Here is a 26,235-nt window from a genome sequence, read left to right as displayed (position 1 = left end):
CATTTCACGAGTCGCCCAGGAAATTTCCTTCTCACACTCAGTTTTCAAGTCTAAGATGTATGCAATGAGACAAATTTGTCAAGAAAATGAAGGTATCAAGGAAATTATCTCACGCTGAAAATTACAGATTGAATGATTCAAATTGGGTAAAATGTGCCAAAGACCGGCTTCACACACAAGAAGGATGCTTACCAATTTATTATATTTATTTTTTTACCTTTTCTTCTCTCTTTCTGTCTTTTGCTCTGTGTTTTCTCTCTGAGTCTTTCTTTCTCATACACAGTAAGGCAGTGATGCAAAATTGTACATTTTGTGTTTTTTATATTTTACATTTTTAAATTCTATTTTATATATTGTAATATCTTCTTATTCTGTATTATTTAAGTTGTTGCTAGTTCTGCTTTATTTCCTTGTTAACTGTTTAGCACCAATACACCAAGTCAAATTCCTTGTATGTGTAAATGTACTTGGCAATAAAAACCTGATTCTGATTCTGATTCTGATTCTGATTCTGATTCTGATTCTGAAAAGCCTCTCACTGAGTGCTCAAGGAACTTCTCAGGGTTGGGTTAGTCGGGCATGTTGAGCGTAAACTTAAACCAACAGAGGGAAGTGAGCCAAGAAAATCTCGTGCTTGAATTTTTCTGTTTCCAGTTCAGAATTTTCTAAATAGAAACCATTTTTTTTTTCTTTCTCTCCAGATTGACCAAAAAAAAAAAGGTAAATAGTTATGACTCAAAAAATACACCTAGCTAAGCTTTGTTAGCGCAGTATTTGTTAGTAGCAGACAGAAATAAAGAGAAACATTTGATGAGGAAACAGAAAGAGAAGAGATGCTGCAGGACCTCTCAAACTCTTTGGTCTTGGCACACTCCTGGGATCCCTTGCTGATGACAATGAGGAAGTCTTGTGTCAGTACAAAGGGCACCCGCTCCCTCTTGTAGCCAAATTTCTTCTTCTTATGATCCAGGAAATGACCAAAATCTATGTGGAACAACTGGGGGGGGGGGGGGAGAGCAAAACAAAGATGAAAGCAGGAAGTCAAAGTTTAGGAACTCTTACTCTGAACTACATTTCCTCTTCTCTAACGTCTAACGTGTCTTCTGTACACCCGCAGGAAAACCAAAAGGCATCAACCTCAATCTTTCACCGTGGATATCTTACAGAACAAAGCAAAGTATTGAGTCTTGATGTTGCTCTTTTTTTTGCTTTTATTGGATAGGACAGATGAAGAGAGACAGGAAATGTGGGGAAGAGAGAGTCGCTGTCGATCTGCAGCAAACAGCCCGAGGCCGGATTTGAACCCACAGCCGCTGCAACAGGGACTATTGCCTCCGTACATGGTGCATGCCAAATAAACCACTAGATCAGCGGTTCTCAACTGGTCGAGCCTCAGCACCCACCAACAATTCCTTCATGAACAATCACGACCCAAATATGTGATACAATCAACTATTCAACCAATTAGATTCATCTGATGAAAAATTGTGCAATTTGGACCTCGGACGCTGCAGAGAACATGTGACAGAACGAGGAAATGCAACAAAACAATAATGTTTAAAAAGGGCTTCATAGACTTTTTGACACTATTTTTTCTTTTCCAGGCACACATTCCTGACCCACAAAAAGCTTCTCTGCGACACACTTTTGGGTCCCGACCCACCAGTTGAGAACCACTGCACTAGACTACTCTGGTACTGCTCATTTTTGACCAACAAACATTCACATTGTGAGACTTGAATTGCTTACTTAGTGACAACTCCCATAACCAGTCAGGTCTTAAATGCACCTCTCTGATATCAGGGTATCATTTAAATCTTGTGCAGGTTAGTCATTTTGTAAACATGTTTGTGCATTAGGTCCATTATATCTCAAATTGTTCATGTCAAACGCCCCAAGATCCTTGAGCAGGTTTCTGTGTACATATATAAGTTACCTGTCCGTCATCTTTGACCATGATGTTGCTGTTGTGTCTGTCTCCAATCCCCAGGATAAATGTAGCTACACAGTAGCCAGCACAGGACCTCGTAAAGAGATCCACAGCCATGTCATACCTGCATAGATACAAGCTCAAGTAAGACAAAACTACATAATAATAATAATAATAATATATTTATTTATATAGCACCTTTAAAACCAAATGTTTACAAAGTGCTGTGACAGACAGAGCAAATACAGCAACACGACAACAGAACAGAGATCAACAGAGAGGGCAAAATTATAAAAATGCAAATAACAGGAATAAGATTCAACAGGCAGGTGTGGAGAGGCAGTTCAGTACAGTGAAGGAAAATTAGTTTAAAATCAATCAGGAGAGAACAAAATTAAAATTGAGGGAGAGTGGGACGACATCACATCACAGGCTGTAAACACAGAATGAAGATAAAAAGAAGGGATAAACGGGACATTGGTTAAATGAATAAAGCGACAGAGAGCGGGAGAGTTAAACGATAAAAGGAGTCGGAATTTAAAAAGACTAAGAGCAGTAAAATGAATAAAAGGAAGGGAAACATTTAAAGGCTAAAATATTTAAAGAAGAGAAAGATAAAAAGGTTAAAAGCAATAAAATTAATAAAAGGAAGGGAAAGATCTTTAAAAGGAGAAATCACATAAAAGCAAGTCTATAAAAGTGAGTTTGAAGAAGTGATTTAAAAGATAGACATTAGATATGTAGTCTAAAAAGAAACACATTAGATTGAGTAAATGTTTAACACCTTATTAAATAAAACATTTAAAGGCATATATATTTATTATATATATATATATTATATATATATTTATGGACTCTATACTATAGCAGATTTTCCTGAAGACATTTCTTTACACTGACACTTTCTGCTCTACTCTGATTAATGATGCAAAGATGATGGAAAAATAAGCACTCACATCTCGCCCTTGTTCTTGTCCTTTAGCCACTGATGCAGAGTGTTTGAGTTGAACTGCAGCGCTCCCTTCAAGCCTCCTTTACACTGAATCTGCATGATGGTGTGGGAGCTGCGCACCACCTCAATGAGACCCACACAGTCTCCTAATGACAGACAGCCATAGGGGAGCATCCTGAGGAAAAAAACACACAAATGAGATATTCCTAGCTTCCATGCACTGGACAGACGAAGAGATCACAGAGGCTGAAGCAGAACGATGGTGCAGAGAGGCAAGAGAAACATAGGTTGAAAAAAGAAAAAGAGTGAGCAGTACCGTAGGTCCAGTCCCTGATTCTGCCAGATGTTCTCCATAATTTTAATAATCTGCAACGTCAGCATGTCCTGCCGCAAGTCTACAACACAAACGCACAAATCATGAACAGAGGTAATCATTTCTCAGCATCCAGGCAGATAAAACACAAACAGTAAACTAAACATGCCTCGAACAGCACTTCAGTGTTTGTGTCATCATTTAGCACTGAGAATTGTAAATACGCTGCGTTGCTTTGCACCGCACACAGGAAAAAGACAACAGCTCATTCAGTGCAAACAAAGACGACGAGCTTCTTTCGATGCCATATGGAGACAGGAGGGAGAAAAACACGTTTGAATATGTGAAGATGTGAGTTGTTCCCTCGTTCAAGGTTTTTACTTCAGCGCAATTCTGAGCAGCCAAAACCCCAGGAATGGACAACCTGAGCTACCGAGCTGCACTTACATGTTTGTGTTTACACGCATTAGTGTGGAAAAAGATGCTTTAGTGACAATGAAGATAATTTGCAACGCTCTTACTTTATAGATTACAATATTGTGAAATCTTGTCCCTGTTGTGGGTGTTCCTTTAAATGGTTCTTCAACTTGCAGAACATGACACAAATTTAATCACATATTGTTTAAGATATTTGGTTTCACACTGATTTATAGCAAAATCAAGGCTAACAGGCTTTGGCTATTCATGAGTGTGTGTGTGTGTGTGTGTGTGTGTGTGTGTGTGTGTGTGTGTGTGCGTGTGTGTGTGTGTGTGTGTGTTACCGTCTCCGTTTTTGAAGATTAGCTCGTTGTTCTGAAAGAGCAGCTCAGACATGATGTCGGGATTCTCCCAGTTCAGCCACAATGGTCTCTTCGCCGATGACATGATCCTGCACTCGTCTAACCTGTTGCACACATTAATCAGACCACGTCCGGATATATTTTTTAACAACCGTAAAGTACATCAAAACCACCGCTCATTCACAACAGCTTCCAACCTCAGGTTTCCGAGTTGGTGTGCAGGGTTGAGGGGAGAGGTGAAGTTCTGCAAGGCATCCATGTAGTCCGGTCTCTTCATCTGGTCCACGAGAAACCGCATCTGCACCTGCACACGACACACACACACACAACAATATAAACATTCATTCTGCATTTACAGTACATATGCATGAGTGTAACCACATACACTAATTTTAATGGCGTTATCACTCTGATGGTAAATCATCATTTTAACCAAGTTTTGATTGAACTGATAACCGGCGCAAAAGTGACATTTACTGTTTAATGTGATTTTGTATTTAATTTATGTTTCATGTACGAAAGCCACAAACCCAAATGAGTTTTTAAATCACTTTTTCTTTTCTTTTTTTTTTTTTTATTGGTGATAAGGTGAACAAAATGAAACAAGAATATATAGACATGACAACTAAAGCGAGAACAAACAAACAAAGACAAAAAATAAAAATAGAAAAACATAAGCAAAGATACAGAGCGACAATACAGACAAAATACATTTAAATGAGATGAAAGTCAAGCAATGATTTTTATGTTCAGGTAGCCTTAGTGGGGAGTAGCGAGAAAACAAACAAAAAATATAAATAAATGAAAAATAAATGAAAGTTTTTAAATCACTGACAGCAGGTTAGTCACATTGGTAAAATCTTTAATCCCATAAAAATCAAACGGTTGTTTTATGGCCTGGTCCGAGCAAAATAATCCTTACCCTCTTATAAACCTGGTAAAAAAAAAAAAGTTGTTCCATTTATTTCCCTCCAGGGTGGCATTAAACTGCTTTTTTCTTGGGGGGCAAAATCAGGCTTCTTCACGTGCACAGAGGGCTGTGCTTTGTCTTTATTATAAATTATTATTTATGTAACAGTAAAAATCATAATTTGTGTCTAACTTGCATGATGACAGACAACTTTTCTTATGAGAAACAGTTTCTAATCTAAATATTTAAATTCTGTTGTGCGGGCATGCATTTTTTTGTGATTTGTTATTTTTGCGTTCTTGTATTTAAGTAATAGTTGATGCTACAAGTGACCGCTGTGTGTTAGGAAGCAAGTGAAGCTGATGTGACTCTTAGAGTGGCTTTGACAGCAAACAGAAGATATGGAGGACATTGTGCAAACACAAACTATGAGTGAATGAAGCCTAGTGTTTCTGTTAGTGCCTCCTTACCTTCTGCGTCTCGTCCTTCTTCTCCTGTTTGAGAATGTCAGTGAGGTTAATGAGCTTCTCCATGGCCTCTACCTGTCTGCTCAGGTGTTTGAGGTACATGCCGCAGGCCCTGCAGTAAGCCTCTAACAGCAGCCCGAACCGCTGGCTCACTGTTTTGTTGTGCATTTCTGACCTGAGAGGAGGCGACAAAGGGAGACAGAGAGGAGTAGCACGGCGTTTTCAGCCTCTTTGACCGACACATAGAAAAGAAGGTACATCTGAAAACTGAACGGGTGACTCACTTGAGATGCCAGAAGAAGAAATGACCAATCTTTTGATTGGTGAGCGCCTTTTTTAGGAGGAAACGGGACAGGGGATTGTCAAGATACTGCTCATATTTTAACACCTAGTACGGGAGGAAGAAGAGCACAAGAGGAGATACAGAGAGGAGGTTCAGATTACTTGTTTCAGGATGTACGACTCCAAATACAGCCGGAGGATTACAGATAAAACAGTGTTCAACACAAAAGAAAAGGCCAAACAAAAGCTGCTTTCCCACAGTCATAAGAATAGGATTATAAAAGTTCTTAGTTCCCTGATGTACTCCTTTCTACCACTTTCTTTTGTCAGTCAGGGAGGGAGACCCACCTGTACAAGCTGGATGAGGTACTGGGACAGTTTGTCATCAGTCAGGTATTTGTCCAGGCAGCGGACAGCAAAGTGTCTGACCATGGGGTCTGGGTAGTTACAGTCCAGCAGCTCCATGGCCTGCTCAGGACGGATAGATGGCCACTCCTTTAGCAGACAGTACATCTGGGAAACACAGAACAAGAACAATCATTCAGAAGTCTTTGTATACATAGACAGAATACACATTTACAAAAAAACAATAGATGTATAGTTTAATTGCACGGTTCTGTTGAAAGTTTTGCAGGTTTAATGAAAGAGTTCAAACTACTTCAAAAACCTAAATGTATGAAGGTCAGTATCCACAGAGGTATTTCTGCGCTCCTTTTTTTAAAAAATCAGCTACAAGGTGAACTGTGCTATATGTATACAACACATGCCTGCTGTATAACAGGCAGAGTATGAAATTGTTTTAAAATTACCTGTGCAACTTCATCTCTGGAGTTCCACTTGACAGCGAGAAGGATCTTGGGAAGGATCTCGGGGATGTTCATGCAGTAGTGCCTGGTAGACAACCAGAAGGAGGTTACAGTCATTACTGTGTGTTGTGTGTCCTGGTTTTAAGGCCTTGTTGTTTTTACATACATACATGCTGCATACCCGCTTTAAACGATGTCTTATATTTATTAAGTATGCAGAATCTGTTTGTGGTTAATAACAGAAAGAGTGCTGCAGATTTTAAAAAACACAATGTATGTATTCAAGTTAATACTAAAAAAGCCTTCACCTACAGATATTGATTTTCATTTAAAGTGGTTGGGGGCTACTCAAGTATAATACAGTACAGTGTTTCCCCGAGGTTTATCTGTTAGAGGGGGGGGGGGGTGGCCTGGTCCCCGAAACCACCACACATTTATTTTACTTTTCTTAACAGCAGCCTACATTTAACAGTACAATATAAAAGACCCATCTATTTTCATTTACCCTCCTCATCACATGTATTCAAAGGCCAAATAAATTAACTCAGGACACCAAAAGATGTGGAACCACATGTCCTTTTCTTAGTATTTATATTGTGACTTCAGACATATATCTTCTTATCCGGTCTTTAAAGAATTTGGCTAAGAAGATTTGAGTGTTGCCTCTCTGCTGTGTAACTTTAGAAAGCAAAAAATGATCCCATGACATACTTTAGATAGTTATAATCTAAATAATAGGCTTTATGGGCATGACAGGCTTTGCTTACATGCTGTAAACATGAGGGGACTGAATATTAAGTGGATAATATTAAAGGTTTTTTCAGAAAAAAATCCTGTTTTTCTTTTTTTTACCAAATTTAAAATATCGGGACACAATTTTTTTTCCAAACTCGTTTTTAGACACGAGTGAGACTCCTTGTTTTCTTATACCATCTTTGCAATGCAAAGCGTTTGTGTGTGTGTGTGTGTGTGTGTGTGTGTGTGTGTGTGTGTGTGTGTGTGTGTGTGTGTGTGTGTGTGATCTGACACTAAGAGATAGAGTCCGACTCAGACTCTGCTTATCATCGGGGTGGTGAAACGGGGGGAGGGGGGGTGGGGAAACACTGCAGTATATTCACACACAGCTACAGGACTAACAAGCCTGTCCTATGAAATATATGCCATGTGTCATTTATGCTTCTACATGACAAAGTATTTTAAGGTCTAAATGGTAAATGTATTTGTAGTCATGTTGCGGTTACCTGTGTCTCCAGAGGAAGTCTTTCTCCTGCTCAGTGATTTCTGAAAGAGGGTCCCTGTTACTCAGCTGTCTCAGCTGCTCAATGTCGCTCTCTGTCAGGGCGTGATCTCTGGCCACACGGTTACTCTGTAATACAACAGAACGAAAAAACTTCATGATTACATCATTTATTAAACTATAATTAACAAACTTGATGGCTGTTTACTGTTTTCTTTAGGAGACTCTGATCCCTCCTGAACTCTCATCTCATCTCATAGCCATCCTCATTTGTTGTAACTAGATAATTCACTTTACTTTATCTAACTGTTTGTACCATTTGCTTCGTTTATTACGGCATGAACACAGTTTGTTTTAGTCATTTAGAGAAACAATATACTTTGAAGCATTAACAGTGGTAATCCATTAAGGCCCATTGCTGTTAGAGAAGCTTCCCACACAACGCAGGATACAGAGAACACATTACTATCATCGTCTTATTAGTCATAACCTGTATATGTATTTATAATTTATTGACATTTTCAACCACAGTTCTTTTGAACAACACTTCTAGATCAGTGCATAAGGTACACTGACCTGAGATAACACCACACAATAAAGAAACATAAAAGTGAATGACATGGGATGGACCGTCTTATCAGCTGTATGATCATATAAAATGACTGATGGTGACAAAGAGCCCATTGAAGAAACTAAAGGTTGTCACGTTCAAAACAGACACGTTGCAATCGATTTGTGCTCCACAAAATGGACAAGCTGCTACACCAGTGTTAGCTCGATTATAAAAGTTAGTGGCTGAATAACAAACACTGCTCTTCTCAGATGTTTCCGAGTGACATTAAAAGTGGGACAAAGCAGGAGCACAGCTGTACAGCAATGCAGCCAGCTGATGTGAACATCCAGTTCAAGGCTCTTACAACCATTACGATGCCTTCAGTTTGTGAATTTGTGCTTCTCCTTTTTGAGAAGAGAAAACATCATCCCAAAAGAAATGTGCGACTCCGACTGTGCGACTTTGTTTTCCATATAGATTTGAGTTTTTTTTAATGAGACACGAGACATCAAACCCTTCCAGGGTCAGGATGGAGTCAGATGATGTGTATCTCATAGCACCGTGTATTTTAGTTTGGCACTTGTCACATTTGACACACACATTATGAATAAGTTAACATGTCGTCTCACACTGTTCACATCCTCTCACATCAGAAGTCGCGGTGATGTCGTGCCAAACATCATCAGGAAATCTGATAAGGCAGCACCACCAGCACCATCATGAATAAGTGAACAACAACAGGGCACAGTGGCACTCCTGAGTCATAAGAACAGAGTCATAAAACAAGCGAATATTGTTATTTGTTTGGCTGGAAATTGACCCCATTTATCAAATCACTTATCAGCCTAAACTTACAACTTTGACAAAACCCTTTTTTTTTTTTAATCTAAAAGGCTACAAGAAAATTCATTCACATCCAATGTTACATTTAAAGACACCAAATGACACTGATGTGTACCGTACACACTAATATATTCATAAATAACACTGAAATATAAACACGCATGGCATCTTACACAACATGCATCTGTTTACATAAACACCACAGTCACCACTCATTTACCGGATGGTGTCATTAAATGTGATGCTTTAAACAACGATACTACACCTTGCATTAGGGCTTCATAAATCAATGTCAAATTTTCTCTCGCTACAAAACGGCGGGGTGTAAAAAATATTCAAACACCTTCATTAGCAGCTTACCTCATCCTTTAAAGTACTCTATACACACTATCTGTACTACAAAGTGTTTCTCACACTGTACATGGGCGGTGGAGTTGGACTGTAAGGTTAGGTAGGTTATATGTAAATGTTAATAATTAAAGGCTTTATATTCTGCTCCTTTATGTGCTGCTCCTTTTTTTTTTTTAATTGCACAAGCTCCTAAGGTCACGCAACTCATCGTCTACCACCCAAAATCTCCCTTCTTTGAGAACTCACTTTAACAAGGTGTTTTTCAGTGTTTCAGTATGAGATAATATATAAAGTCAGCTTTGTGCAGAAACATACTTCTGGGGGTCTCGACATTGTAATCCATCTTGTTTCAAATTGATTGTAACTACAGCCAGGGAGGGGGATGGGGATACGTCTGTTTGTATGTTCAAAATATTTTAACAATGATGTTATTCTCTTGAGAAGAATTACAAAATAATTATAGAATAAATCTTATGTAATTCATTTGCAGTGCTAAACTAACTTGAAGGACATTGTGTTTTACCTTCGAACACAAAAATCTAATCAGGTAAAGTACATGTGATCTGCGAGCATCGGTGCAGAATTGAAAGATATCCCCTAGAAAGTCTTTGAGATGTGGAGGTGACGCGAATTTGACAAACAGAAGGATAACAAGAAAAGAAGAAGACGTCCTCCAGCAAGTTCAGAGATCGCAAGTTATTACCTGTCCAGAGAGGTTGTAGTTAAACCCCAGTTCCCGCGAGATGGTCCAGTTTGCATGATCCTCCACTGCGTTCATATCCGGGTATTTGACTGGACAACTAAAGTGGTCAAACTCCAGCTCCAGGCACGGGGTTTCCTACAAATGAGAGGATGAAGGATCTTATCATAAGGTGTAAAATCAAAGTGAAATCAGGGAAGCTTGCAACTTTCCCGTAGCGTCCTCCGGGCACAGTCCACAAATGAAACAGCGACAGCGAAAGAGATTATGTATAAGATGTTGAATATGAATACCTTATTAGGGTTGGATCCAGTGACTCCTATGGGATTGAGGAGGTCTTCAAGGCCATGCGGGACAGGCCAGAGGTTCAGAGCCATCTTGTTGGCCACCAGAGTGTGAGTGTAGTCGAACAAGTTGATGTTCCCCCAAGCTAGCGGGCAGTGCTCCTGAAAAAGGAGAGAGGGCGACGCAGGGAAAGAGAGTTATCAGACGCTCATGGGAGAAAGAAACAAACACAGATGGTGATATATATATATTTTTAAACAAACAGGCTTTTAACACCAACATATTCTTGGACTTGCAGCGTAGGAGTGTGTAGTCTCACAGGGGAGTCAGAAAAAAGTCTGCATCAAAAACAACCTGGTAGACTCATAGATAGGTCATTAGATTTGATTAAGATGTGTTAGCCAATTGAAAGCACAGAACACCAACCTATGGTTTTAAGTCTGCTCAGTTAAGATAAGATAAATTAATCCTTTATTTATCCCACAACGGGGAAATTTACATTGTTACAGCAGCAAAGATTGCAAACAAAAAGTGAACACAGTACAATAAAATTAAAAATTAAAAATTAAAAAATTAAAAAATAAAAATAAAAAAACAACATTAAACATTAAAAATTAAAAATTAAAATTTAACATTAAACATTAAACATTAAAAATTGAAAATTAAAAAATTAAAATAAAAAAATAAAAAATAAAAAATAAAAAAATAACATTAAACATTAAACATTAAAAATTAAAAATTGAAAATTAAAAATTAAAAATTAAAATTTAACATTAAACATTAAAAATTAAAAATTAAAAATTACCTAATGTGATTCAGCTTCCCCAATGACACACCGGAGTAATTGTTAATATTAAAGCACTGTTCATTTCCATGATACTCTGTTGGTCATGGGTGGGACAGTAGGGGGTTTCCCTGCTCAGTAAGTGAAGTTTTAGACGGAGGAAATGCTCTCGGCTCGATGTGGCTGCAGCGTGCTGATAATTAGCTTCAACTGGTTTCTTGAAGATGCATTGAAAGGGGTGTTTAAGTTCTGTGTGGTTGGCTTTTAATGATGTTCGTACATTTTTAAATCTTCTTGCGGGTTGTTGATTGATTTTTAAAGCCTTTAAGATGATCTTGAAAGAGAACCCGGTTACATTTATAGCTGCTTGCTTCTTCTTATTCAAGGTTAAGTTGATAAGCTATGAAATGTTGCTGCCTCTCTTCTGGTACTTCATTCAATTACACTCTGAACCTTCCTATGAGTACTGAATTATGAGCTAGTGGTATTAAACAAGCGGCAGTCAAATCAAGAGGCTTCAGAAAGTTGTACAACCGTGGCTTTTCTTTCCATATAAAAGCTACTAGAATCAACTTTGAACTTCAGTACTCCTTCAGCAGCATACATTGTGACCTACACAAAGGCTGAGGGAAATGTTTAAGATAACATCTCGAGCTTCTGAGTGAGTCTTCACTAAGGTGCAGCAATGGAACCAGGGGGACAAAGGGCAACACATTGAGGCCAGACAGAGTTACCCGCAGACAGCTAGTCAAAATGCACCTATTTATAGTAAGTGCTGGAACAAAAGGCAGCTGTAGAGAAGTGTTTATCTTTAATTCAGGCGAGGCATGAAAGAACATCCGCTAAACCTGACCTCGCCTAGCATGGCGCGTAATGGGACAGGGCTCCCCCCCTCCAGGTGTCTGTTACAATATCCATGTCTGGCACTCATTGACGCACTCAACACACGGCTCCCTCTTCCAGCTTTTCAGCACAAAGAGATGGAAGATTAATCAACGAGCGTGGGGGTGTTTGTTACAAGAATTAGACCAAACGGACGTTTATAAACACGAAGAAAAATGACCAGGCCGTTATTTTTATCACAAATAAGATGCATGCATGTAGAATTTTTTAATGTTGTGCTCAACACATTTGACATTATAGATTTTTGTCAATTTTTTTGATTTTTTGTCAAAATTAAAATTGGAATATTTTGAGTATACATTTAGTTTAAACTTCAAATGTCTTTTTTTTTTGCATTATCTGAGTTTTTTTTCTTCTTCTGATATCGAAGTCTGTAGTTTCAACTATCTGATATGAGCTTTAGAGAGCACGATTCCCCCTTTTTGACAACGAGCTATCAAAGTGGCTTTACACGAGCAAAACGTATAACAGCATGAATGGAAAAGTCTGCAGCTGATTAGGTTTCTGTGGATGTTTTTCTGACACCGCGGTGCCCATGGCTGATTAGTATTTAAACAGAACCAAAGATGATACCACAGCTCCCATTCACCTTGGACACTTATACTCAGAGTGACACATAGAGTAGGGTCAGTTCACTCACCAAAAAAAAAAAGGTACATATACCATGTACAGTAGGTTCCCTTGGGGATGGGTTTGCATGCCGGTGTTAAAAGATCAGGACACATGAAGGTCGTTTGCTCTCTGCTATCTATAGACTGTGACAACTGTAGCACTGTCTGCCTATCTGGTATATACATATACTGCCATTGGTGTTTGGACCACTTGTTTGCATTGGATTACATTAGCTCATATGTGGCTCCAAGCCTCTAGGTTCATCATTCATCCTCATCATGGTTCCCTCTCAGGTCAGCTGATCTGAGAGGGGGTTTGCTGGTTGTAAACAGCCCATTTGAAGACAAATCTGGAATCACCTCCCTTACCAGGCCATTTGGAAAGCACTTAAAACAGTGATTTCCAAATTTCCTGGTAAGGGACTTCCTGTTTTTGCAAGTCCAGTTCCTGTTAATTTGTTAAGATGCACTGCAGAGTCATTTCCTTCCCTGCTTTCTATCCTACCTCCTTGGCTCCCTTCCTGCCCTTGACAGAGCAGATGGAGAGGCAGAGCCTGGCAGCGCGGGGTATGTCCGGGATGTACATATCATAGGTGAGCCACTCATTCCACCTTTAGAGAAAGAATGGCAGAAACAAACAAAGTACAATAAAAGCGTAAAATACGAGAAAAAAGTCAAATAAGAAAAAATACAAAGATCATTTTTTAAGAGAGGAACCTGTGGGCTTACAGGGGGTTAGAGGTCAGGCTACAACCACCAAAAACATGACCTAAAGGAAAATGATCCGCTTAGACCTCGGAGGAACACTCAGAGTGTAGCTAGGACATAAAACTGAATGCTCTGAAATCTTTAACTGCTATAACAGAGGGACCCACCACCAAGGCCTCCATAAAAATTCGCAACCCAAATTTCTGACATTTTTCAACCAGTCAGAATAAATTAATGAAAGATGGTGCCGTTCCGACCTCAGCCGTGTAAAAGCATGTGATACAGATACAGATCAAGAAGACGACAAGTTTAAAAAGCACTTCATGGACTTTCTGATGGCGTTTTTCTTTCCAGGCCCTCATTCATGAAAACAGCTCGGCGACCCACTTGTCGGTACTGACCCACCAGTTGAGAACCGCTGGCCTACACCGGTATCGAACACATTTAGGAAAGTGACACATATCTACTTAAGTAGAAACAATTTTACTCTTAACATCTCCAGGGGAACAAGAGGGGCCCACGGTTTGGTTTAACAGTAATATAATACAGCAGTTAGTGTTACTATTCAGCTTAAACGGTCTACTTTACCCCCCATGCCTGAGACCACTTAAAGTAAATTAGCAGTGAAAGTTGTCTGAGGCAGTGTTTCAATGAAAACAGAGACAGTAAATCAAACAAAGGGAAACTTGTTCTTCAGTAAGGCATACTATAATAGGTATTCGTTTTACTGTATTATTACTGTCACAAGGATTCCCTTTTAGCGATTTGTAACTATGTTGAGAAATGCATTTTACAAATAAATTCAGGATTTGGATAAGAGCGTGTATTAAAGGACTTCTGCTGTGAGTAAAAATGTATTGTGATGACAGGTGGGTAATTACCTGGGGTTAGAGCAGGGTACTCTCTGTGTGTTGACATTGTCACACATCTGTTCACCTCCATGGTAAATGCCTGTTCTCACATATATCTGTACAAGAGAAACAAAATACAACAAAGGCAAAAACACATTAATGACACAAGGTGATGTATACACACTGCAAAATGATGAAGAAAAAACTGGTCCGTAGGTCAAGTGAGATCAGAATGATATAATTAATAGCATGTAACAGCTGTCATGTTAAATGCTCTTTACAGTTCAGCGGTATGCAGTCCAGCACTTTTGCAAAGACAGGTTACATTTACACAAATGATTCACGACAGCAAGCCAGCCAGCCATGAGCTAAAATAACTCTCTCTCTCTCTGTGTTCATATGAGACCCGGGCGGTGACTGTTTTGTTTCTGCAGGAAGTGAGGGAACTGGAGGATGGGGTTTACCTTGTGGAACTGAAAAAAAGTCAAGTGATGTTCCTCGAAAGACACATTCAAATACATTTGAAAAACTGGATTTTATTCATGAATCTAAAAAAAAATACCATCCTGATCCACATCATTTATTCCCTTTGGCCAACTCTAAACTCCTCCTATAACATGTATGTCACAATAGACGACTGGTGCGTTTGACTGATCAGCACAGACAGCAGAGTATTTATATATATACATCCTCAGTACATATATTCCTGTAATTACTCTGCTCCCCCCACCTTGTCTATGTCCCGTATATTCACGTTGACATAAGTGGCACAGAGGATTCGTATGCGCAGGGTTCCGTTGATCGTCCACAGCGACTTGGCAGCTGCTTCCCCGTTCATGTAGGATGTTGCCGTGGAGATGCGTCTCGAGTATGAAGGCATGACAAAGTTGTCTGTGGGCAACTGTGTGTACAGGCTGTCCTTAGCCATTAGCATCAGGTTAGGCATCCTGCTCAGCATGATGCAACTGCGGATATACTAGAAAGTAAAAGACAGAGAGAAGAAAAAAAGAGGACAGTGAGAGAACTGCTCGAGTTATTTGTGCATGATCAATTAAAGCAACTGGGTGTTTCTGCTGAGTCACAATGGAGCAAACAGTGCAGTTTATGCATATTTTATTCTGGCCTGCTTCAAATTACATTAATCCAAACTCCTAGCACGGGCTCAAGACGTTGAACGTTAGGACATGTTCATGTGATCGAATTAAAGGCAACGTTGTTTTGACTCATCCTCTGCTTTTCAAAACTAACACTGAATCTGAAATGAATCTGTCTTAAGCTATATCCTGATACTGAATAAAGTTGAACAAATCCTGAATCAGCCCTGACCCTGATCCAGCCTGATTTATTTCAAGACACATCTCTTAAGCAGCGTTGCCAAATATCTTGACAGATGCTCGCTTTTCCAAAAAAGACAAAGTTTAAAAGGTCTCTGAGCACACAGCACACCCAAACTGTGCTAACAATTGTTTTACACTTTGAAACATTGAACTAAGACTCTGCACATCCGTCTTCATGAAACCAATGTTGAGTTCAAATCACTAAACCTTTGAGAAATGTTTTTACTGCCTGCCAGCAGAAACTATCTTTCAGGCTTTTTTAATGCCATTTATGGGAAACAATGTTATGAAAGAGAAGTCAGAAAAACAAGTGAGACGACGGGAAAGTAAAATGAAGGAGGGATGAGAAGTGAGATGTGAGAAGTGGTGAACATTAAGGGTCTCCTTAATGTCACGATGGTCAGATTTTACTTCATCTTAACCCTGCACCAACAACAAACCCCAAACCAAAATACAAATAAAGAGGGATTAATACGCTTTAGCTAAAATACATGATCCAGTTGCAAACTGCACGGTGCATTGGTTTCTCATCTGGTGTTCTGGTGTTGCTTTCTGCATCATGTCATGTCCACCTATCAGAGTTCTATTTGGGAATTCAAAACCATTACAAATCAAAAACAACCCTAACCCACCCACACATAGGGGGCTTCTTGCCTAACTCCCCGAGGTCCCTGTGACCCCCTCTTCTCGGCTCCTCATAGTGATACCATGTTTGTATGTATGTCTATATATATACACATTATTATTATTATTATTTATTTATTTATTTTTTCCCTGTTCTCTTCTTCTTTTCTTCCCTCTTTTTATGATGGCCACATTAACACCAAACATTTTATTTTATTATTTTTATATATATAAATATATGTAAAATTGTCTTCTTTCCATTGATGTTGACATATATATATATATATATTTATTTTTCCTCTCAATTATCTTCAATTTTGTTTCTGTTTATTTTTCTTCCCACTCAGCCACTCACTTCAATGCATTACACTGCCACACACACATTCACACTTTTCTTATACACTACCTCAACTTACTACTTGACTTTTATCATATCTACTTTGATTGTATTTGTCTTTGCTAATGTTTTGCGTATTTTGATTTTGTTTTGTTTATTTCTGTTTTGCCTGTTTTTCTTTATTTGCCGTTGCTTTAATTGTCATGTCTATGTGCACATTTTTGTTTTGTACTTGTTCACCTTATCACAATAAAAGAGAAAAAAAACAATGTCACCCTATTTGTAAGGCTTTCTTTCTTCTTTTGAATTTGGGATGGCTCTTGTATCTTACATCCCTACCTCTTTAAATGTAATTAAAGCTCTTACCTTATACTGGCTGATGGGGAACTTTTCCAGCAGGTACTCATCACAGCCACAAACTTTGAGGATGTATTTACCCTGATATTCCTGGACACACATCTTGAGCTGCTCTGGGGACAGCAGCATGCTGCGTGTCTTCTTACGGATGGCCTCTGCGATCACCTTTAAGTTAAGATACGCGCACAACAGACTGCGTCATACACCCGTCGAATCCCTGATGTTGAACTCAAAATAAAAGTGCACACACGGTGACTTAAGACTCATTACTTATATATATTAGAATAAGTTTACCCTACCTGTTCAGGCACACAGTCGTGGTTGATCTTCAATGTATATTTTTGTTTGTCGTTGTTCGGAGAAACAATCACCCAAATCACAACAATAATCTGACCTACAAAAAAAAAGAGATAAAAAAAAAAAAAAAAAACGATTGTCATGACGACTGAGAAAAAAAAAATCCATAAATCAAATTCTACTGGAGCAGCAACCCCCCAAAAAAACATCAACTCCCACCTTCAATCACACAAAGGTCTGCATGCTTTTATCGAGTGCTGTGCTTTTCCTCTGTATTGTTTCAACACAAGAGCTTCACACTAATAGCTGCACAATCAATTCATTGACTGCCATGCTCACTATTGTACTTTCTTTTTAAAGGCTTGCTCGTAAGGATTAAATATTGATGGGAGGCTAATAACCATCTCTGATTCCCCTCTAGTTGTCTCTTAGTGCTCTCTTGCTGTCTATTTATACCTTCTACTTCAGTAGTACTCGTCTTTGATTCATCACACACCCAAAAGGAAACAGACTGAAGCAGTCGCCTACCTTTGTCCAGTTTGCTGTAGATGTGTTTGGGGAGGTCCTGTGTAGATTCCACGTTGGGTGGGTAAACATAGAGGGCTCTACTGTGGGGTCCGCTGGCATCTCTCAGCTCCACAGAGTCTTTACAAACATTCAGGATGTTTCTCCTGAAGTCCTGAACCTCGGGGTCCTTCACCAGGTCAAACTCGCACACTGGCATCCCGATGGCAAAACCTGATGGAACATCACATTTTTTAAAGTAAAATGTGTTTTCCTCTTATAAGTTCTGAAGTTTCTTTAAAGGCTTTATATGTCATTTTTTGATCCAGCAGATGTCGCCCTTGAGCACCAGCATGAAACCAAAACAACTCGCGCTGCATTGTTGTGTTAGCATGCTAATGCTAGCGATCTTTATTACGCTCGTGTCTTCACACTGCATGTAAATTTACCTGAAATGAGCGTGATCTAGAAACACAGTTAAGCAGTGAGTACAGTATGTTATTCTTATTTTCTCTAGTCCCTCAATTAAACAACTTTTATACACGAGGGGAGGAGTCAGCCGGCCGTCCTGGCGATGTAAACAAAGTGAAGATAGGACTCTGAAAACTCTGAAAACATCACAGACAGTGGGACTCGGGTGTTACACCCATTGTAGACAGTCATGACTCACAGAGTTATTTTCAGAGGATATACTTGATTTATATTATATTTAAGTGTTAAAAATCACATTTAAAGCCTTTAAAAAATGATCCAAACAAATGAAATATTAAATATATCCAGTTTGCCTCGGACAAACATTTACTATTATATGAAAACTTTTGGCGTCTCTTATACATCATACTAAATTAAAAAATAAAGAAAACAATGTTAAAAATGAATATGCCAACTTTTTAATTAATTGTTAGCTATGGGTGTAAATTAATATTTTCTTTATCATAAGGCAGAATTCTGTAACAAAAGTAACAACACAAAAAAAGTAATCAAGTTACAACAGAACCGATGCAAACAGACGAGAAACCATCTCACCAATCTCTCTGTTGAGGATCTTTTCCTCTCTGTTGCCCACCGGTTCAATGACCTTGAGGAAGGGCTGGAAGAGTCGGAGGTCACACAGCCTGCGGGTCTCATCGTAGAACTCCTCCCGTTCGGCTTCCTGAGGAAAGGAAACAAACAAAAACAACGAAAATTTGTGTTCAATGTATTCCACTTTGTCAGAAAGCCTAGGGTGATTTTCTTTTTAGATGTGAAGCCTTCCCTCCAGGCGTAGAAAAGATTGTTTTGAAATAGTGTATAGCTCGGTGTATTTTCAAATACGGGAAGGCGTTTCATTTCCCAAGCAGTGATGTAGAGAGGAAAGCAAGATGTGAGCTACACACATCTGTTTCACAATCAAGTTTGAGCACAGCTTACCTCACAGGGTAGGACGCTACTGGCCACATTTTTAATAAGTCTTTCTTTTTATTAGAACCTTTTGGCAGCTATGTGAACTCTGGAAGAATTCTCTTTTATACGTATCTGTCTACTCCCATCAAACTTTCAATAATGGATTTCCATTCTATTATTTAGATGGACTCCTCTCGCTGCCGGATATTAAAATTGAGATGGAGATTTCTTACCTGTGTCACACTGACAAAGATGTAGGACGTCTCCTCCTGTAGGAGGTGATGGAGGGGATATTTCCTGGCCTCTTTGAAAAGCTCATGTTTGATGGTGATGAGCGTGGCCTCGCGTAGACACTCCAGGGTCAGAATCATCCCGTTGGGCAGCAGGCAGTCCACCAGGATCCTGCAGACACAATCGGCGTCATTATACAAGGAGGATTACTGATTTAATCATTCACTTTATTTACTCTTAGCAAAATTTACTTTCTAACACAAAACATGAAACATAAATTATATTTTGATTAACCCCATACCAGTAATGACTGAATACATACATGTCCATATATTGCAAAGAATCGATTTGTTTGAAATAAGATCTTCATACCTGGGAGGCATCAAGTGGATGCCCCATAGCTCCCCTGAGGACGGCCTGGGAGGCATCTTCCCCTCTGTCTCCCAGCTCAGTCACACAGTTAAGCTGCAGAGCCAGACCTGAAAGATTGCAACACTTTAAAGGCGAGTTCCGATCCTCGACGTGTACAAAAATCCAGTTAAACTAAAAGCCACGCTGGTGATACTAAAAATGTACGTTCAGATGTTTCTGCTCTGCTGTTAGTCACTAACACAGCAGAAGCGTGGTTGGCGGTCTCTGACTGTCATTGTTCAAAAGGTGCGTGTGCGACACTCTCAAGGTGACCCCGGTGGTCGCACATGAGGTGCAGTGTTGCCAACTGAGCAACTGTCTGTGTGCCCTCTGAATACTGAAGCCTGTTTTTTATTTTTTTTTATTACTGTGTAAACTATGTGATTCGACCGCACTGTAAATGAAGCTGGTGACCAAAGTCAATAAGAAAAATCTGAATTTCATGAAATGCATATTACTCAACATGTCATCGGATTTCAATCTAGCCCCAAAACTTTCCCAAAGCTGACACAGAGAACACTATAAACTGTGCTTTCACACTCGTGAAAACCCTCTGACATCTCTGAGGTGATCTGCATGTGTGACGCAAACAGCCACAATTTTTCACTCCCACTTTACCCTAAATTGTTCCTGTCCATAAATAATTCCATGTGAAGTCAGGTGAGCTGTTGTAAGAACACAACAGGACACTTCACTGTGAGCAAGCTGGAGCGGGGTTACGTCTGTATCCTGCAGACAATGCACAACTATAGACTGTATGTGTACTAGGGCTGGGAAATATATCGAGTTTTTAAGATATATCGATATATTTTCAAACAAGATAACGGGTAAGACAACATCGTTAATATGGATATAGTTTATGTTGCATTAAAATAACGTTACAGAGGTGCCAGTTCACCTTTTTCTCATCTCACTGATGATGACTGACTGTCTGTCCCTCTTAACCCTGCTCCTCCTCTCTCTCTCTTTTATTGTATTTAAGGAACATTTTTATTTTATAATATTACTTTTTAAATTCACAAACAGGTAGTTTATTTTTCCATGTGTTTTCACTGTTAATAAAATACATATCGACATATATCGAGTATCTCCATTCAGCTAATCAATATCGAGATATGAGTTTTGGTCCATATCGCCCATCCCTAATGTGTACCATCTGTACTATCTCCATGCACCTAATGAAACTGCTTCTTTACTTTTTCTGTTCCTCTTCTCGTCTTTTGTTGATATTGTGAATGTGTCAAACTACACGTAGCATTGATATAAAGGCAAAAGTGGTCATAATAGCGTCAGACTCTGCTGCATCTTCTGCCACTTCTGTATTTTTTTTATGTCATGTCTTGCTTCCTGAGATCCCTCCCTCCCTCCCGTCAACCAGGGATAGTCCCCCACTGTGAGCTGAATGTATGAACAAGCAACTCAGGAAGATTTCAAGGGCAGTCTGTCTGCATGAGTGAATAATTCCTTCTTCATGCATCCAAGCCCACCCATTTATCCACTTTGTTTTATATACAATTCAAGCGATGGAATTTAGACAAAAACACACAAAACAACATTTTTTTCTATTGCTGATCAACTTAATTTCAAAATGTGGCTCAACATGAGCTACTTTTGGGTTGAAGAGAGTGTGTGGAGCAGCTCAGTTGAACTTGCACCGCTGTAGCTGAGGCTCAGCTGTGCTCACTGAGTTAAGAGAACAAGCCGCATGTTCAGTCAACCAAACAGCAGCGGGACTAAAACAAGTCCTGGACTGGCTGCTGAGTACCCATGACATGTGTAAAACTGGCATAGAATATTTTACCAACAGGCTGCACTCACAGCCCCAGATGTTGTTAAGTCTTGTATATACAATGTAATGCTTCATTTCATTGGAAAACAGCTCACATTAAGCGCTCGTAACAGTGGATGCATAGTGCGGATTTGCACATAATGACTAGGAAATGTGTACTACTTCCTAAAACTGAAAGCAATGTGAAACATCCAAGAAGAAGTTTAACATTTGGGTGTTTTGTTAACTGGAAAGAAATCTCTTCGACTTCACTAAATCATGTCCTCATACCACACTGAACATTTAACTGAGGGAGGAAACAGAAAATAATACTCGTAGTGCTTCATAAAATAAAATACATTCGATCAGTTCATGACTATAAAATCAAACAATGTCATGTTAGAATGAACTCGCAGTAGTATTGGGTCAGGGTTGAGACAGAATGACTTTTCCTATTTACTTCTCTGGTGTCCATCAACTTATATTAAGAGCATCTTTTTACAGTGTTTATTAGCAGGTTAAAAGTTTGAAACAGAAGGTAACTAGACTTGGTTGATATTTCACCTCTCATTCAATTCTGACTTTGGACCACCATGACCTGGATGACTCAGCATCTAAAGAGACTATAGGGCTGTGTGATTGATCTAAATACAAACTATGGCAATTAGCACATTGCAAAAGTCTAAATTCATCACAAATTAAAAAGTCTCTCTGTGTGCATTTTGATTTAAACAGAGCAACAGACACTGTTGCAGTAAAACTTATAGGGATTTCACACTGTCAGAAAACTCCTGATATAATCAAAACAACAGTGCTCACATGAATAGATTCTGACTGGTTTATTGTTTGATCATACTGCCTTTGCTCTACAGTTTATGTGTATTTATTTATTATTTCCTTACTGTTTTCTCTGTTTTATCGCTTTTCTTCCTATCTTAATTGTTTTCTTTTCAAAAGCCTCCTGTGGACAGGTGTTGAGAACTAGAACGCTTGCTAAAACACTTAAACAATGAATCTGGTTTGTCCAATGTATCTGTGATGTCCATGCCAAATAAAGTCTATTATCATTATTATTATTATTATTATTATTATCATATTTGCCAGCCCCCTAGAATTTTTACCGCAGCAAATCCGAGTGGGCCGCAGCAGGATATTACCTGAAATTATCTAGACATATTCAGGAGTGCATTATGTGAAAACAGCTTATATCTCTTATTTCACCACCTGACATTCCTTAAAGGCAGAGTCAGTAGTTTTAACCTGAAAAAATACAATATGGACTTATAATACAAAAGTAATGTCACTCGGTCGTCACTTTTGGGCCTCCATATGTGTCGCAGTGACTGTGTCTGCATAAAGTCCACTGTATTTTCAACTTTTGGTTCGTTTTGGTCGACCTCGGGACGTCTCGGGACGTCTCGGGACGTCTCGGGACGGGGAGCTGACGAGTCTCCCCAAAGCCGACGGCGCACAGCTGAGAATTTAGGGATTAGAACGCGATTCAAAACCGCCGAATGACGGCCACAGCAGCAAAGAAGAGAAAATATAATCAACACCAGGATGGACGGGTGCAAGTCAAATGTTTAACTAATAACAACGTCTCCACATGTCATTCTGAACTGAGAAATTCGATCGTATACATTTCTGTGTCGTTGATTCAGAAAATGTTATCGTAATGTCGCTCCACCACTAAGTGACACAAGGTGTTCCTCTTATTCTGGAAACACTCGTGCAAATGTCTCTTTGTATTTGAATTACTGACAAACTGAGAACTGTAGCGATTATATCCCTTCATCGTTGGTGTCCTGTATTTATATTGCGTGTGCTTTTTTACTGTATTACAACGAAGAGTGTTAATTTATGGAACAGCTGCAGTGACGAAATGAAAACATGTAAAACATTAGGACAGTTTAAACACATTTTCAAGAATAACATATTTAAATATAAAATTGAACAGTCAGTGGGAAAATTGAATCAATATGAGTTGTAAGGTCTGTACCGTCTACCAGTTAATGTGTGTAATATATTATATCTGTTGCTTTTGTTACTTCGTTATCTGTGTTGTTCAACTTTATTTTTGAAAACTTAGTCTTGGATTAATTTATGAAGATAAAAATATAAAAGGGGTAAGGACTGGATAAGTTATTTAATTTCATCCTTACACCTTTTTCGAGCCACTACAGAAAGTCTGCTTTGCTTTGCTGTTTGCTTTGTTTGTAATTTTTTAAAAACATGTTCGAAATAAATTTTAAAAAAATGAAATGAAATGAAGGATGATGTGGACCTATGGGTCTTAAATAAAGTTTAAAGTAATCACAGTGAGGCCAAAAAAAAATAAAGCTTGTGACAAAACAAAATGAAGCAAGTGTACATGAAATTTCAGCAAACCCAATTTAAGAAGAATGACGGCATTAAATATGTACAAAAAAAAACAAAAAAACAAGCTTTAACAAAATATAAAAACACAAGTTCGAACAATTGAGCTTTTGGAACAGTAGAGCTGTAATGTGATCTGTGACCCTGATCAGGATGCAGCTAAAGCACTTTGGGACAAAAGAGGAAGCTTCCTCACAGCACAGGATGTGGGGAGTGGGGAAACATTTGCCTACAGAGATGAGATCGCTTTGAATACTGAAACACAGCAGTGAAAGGTTAGCCGGGTCACACTTTTGGCCCCGGTCGAAAAAAAGCAGAATAATATTTTGCGGTTATCGTAAGGTTAAGCCAGTTTGCACCACATATCATATCAACAAAGTGTTTTGTTTTTTTTAAAAGATGTTCTTTGTGAAACCAATTTAAAATCATATTTTTTACACTCTGACATCTGACACACTCCTGTTTCTTTGAATACAGACAGGAAAAGCATACCCAAGAGAGAAGCCCTCCTATTTTGACGATGGGACAGTTCCACCCTTCATGTTTTCAGTCCATCTTCACCCTGTCAACAAAATATGTTGAGGAAATGTTGAAACACAAACAACAACAACAACAACAACAACAACAGCATTTCACTAAATTCACTAGCAGCTGCAGGATATCTAAGGTTTGGTGTGTGGGGATGACAGCTAAATATGACAGCTGCATCACACTATGAACCCTCGATATTGCTTTATTTATGTAACAATGACATAATCTGTATAATTAGGTAACAACAACTCTTCTCATGGTTTGTCTGCAGGCGCTGTAAGGATATCTGGATGTTTTCTGCACAAGCTAACTGCTAACGATGAGCCTTGCATCCTCTTGTTATTATTAAATATATCCAAAAAAAACAAAAAACATGACATTTCTCTGCTGGAATATTCAAATATGGGTTGTTTAGCATCGTTTCGTACCCGTATGAGTGGGCGTCAACGCAGCGTTGTCTGTGGAGAGACTGGTTTCCCCGGCTAAAGCCAGTTAGCCTGTCGGCTCCCAGCGGCCGGCCGGGCTGGTGTCTCCCAGCTGCGGGAGATGTGACGTCTCTGCCGGCTAACCGTGACAGTAATCGTTCCTCCACTTCGTCATTAAATCCCCCCTCTTTTGTGTTGTGAGCTCGGAAGATGAACAGAAAATGTATCTCCAATACGTCCCCGCTGTCTGTCAGTGCTGCTGAACCTTGAGGGTTGTTTGTGGAGAGCAGCTGGTCCGACTGGACGTGAAGTCTCTGCTGCGGCACTGCAGCCACGCTGTCTGTCTGGGGCCCTCCTCCCTTCCTCTTCACACACACACACACACACACACACACACACACACACACACACACACACACACACACACACACACACACACACACACACACTGAGAGTGAAACTGCTGGTGTAATTCATCAGTGTGATTTAGGCTATTAGTGGTTTAACACTTCCCTCACTCATGCATCAAAACACAAAACCACATTTGAAACTACATCACAGTAGCCTACATAGCTGATGATCCATTTCACCATAATGTGTGTGTGTGTGTGTGTGTGTGTGTGTGTGTGTGGGCGTGTGTGTGTGTGTGGGCGTGGCACCTACTTGTTTCTGCTAAGTAACCTAGTCCATTATTTGAAGAGATAAGAAGATAAGGTAAGACACTGTTGATCCTCAGAAAGTGAAATTCAAAGTTTAAAACAGGACAGAAGAAGGACAGAAGATGATAAAAAAAATAAAAATTTAAAAAATGAAATTAATCAAGTGTAAAGGTAATTATAGTTTATATGCTAAGAATGTAAAATATTGATTGCAATTGAAAAAAAAGTACTGTAACTCATCCTAATCCTTTTTGTTTAAGGTCTACATTGTGTAGTTTTTAATCAGTGTCATATGATATTATAGCTTTTTATAGCATATTATCTTGTATAAATATAGGCCTACTATAGTAGCAGATATTTATTGTATTTAGTCTTGTTATTGTTGATTTAATTTTAGATGCATCTCTTGATCAAACTTTCCTTTGCTGCAGTTTGCCCCAAAAGTGGATCAATAAAAATGATCTTATCTTTATCTTATCTTGTTTTATCTTGTTTTATCTTATCTTATCTTATCATATCTTTTCCTTCCTAGTCATGGACTACGAGTGCAGACACTTGTAGTCACTGATGTACTATATGCACATTTATAATCTGTCTGTATCATATAGTATTATCATATAGTATAGCCTTGTTTTCATGAATAGGCTACATATAATACACAAAATGTAAAATTTGTTGATATCTTTATAGTGCTATGCAACATATGGGAAGTTACTATGAGACACACAGT

The 26,235-nt window shown here is 38.9% G+C and overlaps 1 protein-coding gene across 1 annotated transcript in view; it reads right to left on the bottom strand.

Annotated features, from left to right (window-relative positions):
- Positions 1 to 25,124, bottom strand: part of LOC132971128 (phosphatidylinositol 4,5-bisphosphate 3-kinase catalytic subunit alpha isoform-like) — a 30,578-nt gene extending 5,454 nt beyond the window's left edge. Inside the window, exons 1-24 of the mRNA XM_061034543.1 lie at positions 24,850 to 25,124; positions 24,383 to 24,452; positions 19,708 to 19,814; positions 19,338 to 19,506; positions 18,748 to 18,874; positions 17,746 to 17,955; positions 17,220 to 17,314; positions 16,930 to 17,085; positions 14,996 to 15,241; positions 14,296 to 14,381; positions 13,212 to 13,317; positions 10,417 to 10,569; positions 10,127 to 10,261; positions 7,681 to 7,805; positions 6,443 to 6,524; positions 5,982 to 6,146; positions 5,636 to 5,739; positions 5,355 to 5,526; positions 4,172 to 4,278; positions 3,957 to 4,078; positions 3,199 to 3,277; positions 2,887 to 3,057; positions 1,937 to 2,054; positions 846 to 997 (exon numbers count right to left, since the gene is read on the bottom strand). Coding sequence (XP_060890526.1) covers positions 846 to 997; positions 1,937 to 2,054; positions 2,887 to 3,057; positions 3,199 to 3,277; positions 3,957 to 4,078; positions 4,172 to 4,278; positions 5,355 to 5,526; positions 5,636 to 5,739; positions 5,982 to 6,146; positions 6,443 to 6,524; positions 7,681 to 7,805; positions 10,127 to 10,261; positions 10,417 to 10,569; positions 13,212 to 13,317; positions 14,296 to 14,381; positions 14,996 to 15,241; positions 16,930 to 17,085; positions 17,220 to 17,314; positions 17,746 to 17,955; positions 18,748 to 18,874; positions 19,338 to 19,506; positions 19,708 to 19,763 — 2,936 coding nt within the window. The 5' untranslated portion in view covers positions 19,764 to 19,814; positions 24,383 to 24,452; positions 24,850 to 25,124. The remainder of the gene's footprint in view (positions 1 to 845; positions 998 to 1,936; positions 2,055 to 2,886; positions 3,058 to 3,198; positions 3,278 to 3,956; positions 4,079 to 4,171; positions 4,279 to 5,354; positions 5,527 to 5,635; positions 5,740 to 5,981; positions 6,147 to 6,442; positions 6,525 to 7,680; positions 7,806 to 10,126; positions 10,262 to 10,416; positions 10,570 to 13,211; positions 13,318 to 14,295; positions 14,382 to 14,995; positions 15,242 to 16,929; positions 17,086 to 17,219; positions 17,315 to 17,745; positions 17,956 to 18,747; positions 18,875 to 19,337; positions 19,507 to 19,707; positions 19,815 to 24,382; positions 24,453 to 24,849) is intronic.
- Positions 25,125 to 26,235: the final 1,111 nt, after the last annotated feature.

Source organism: Labrus mixtus, chromosome 3, assembly GCF_963584025.1.
Source record: "Labrus mixtus chromosome 3, fLabMix1.1, whole genome shotgun sequence".
In the NCBI taxonomy this organism is placed as follows: Eukaryota; Metazoa; Chordata; class Actinopteri; order Labriformes; family Labridae; genus Labrus; species Labrus mixtus.
This window is presented reverse-complemented; position numbering and strand designations above follow the sequence as displayed.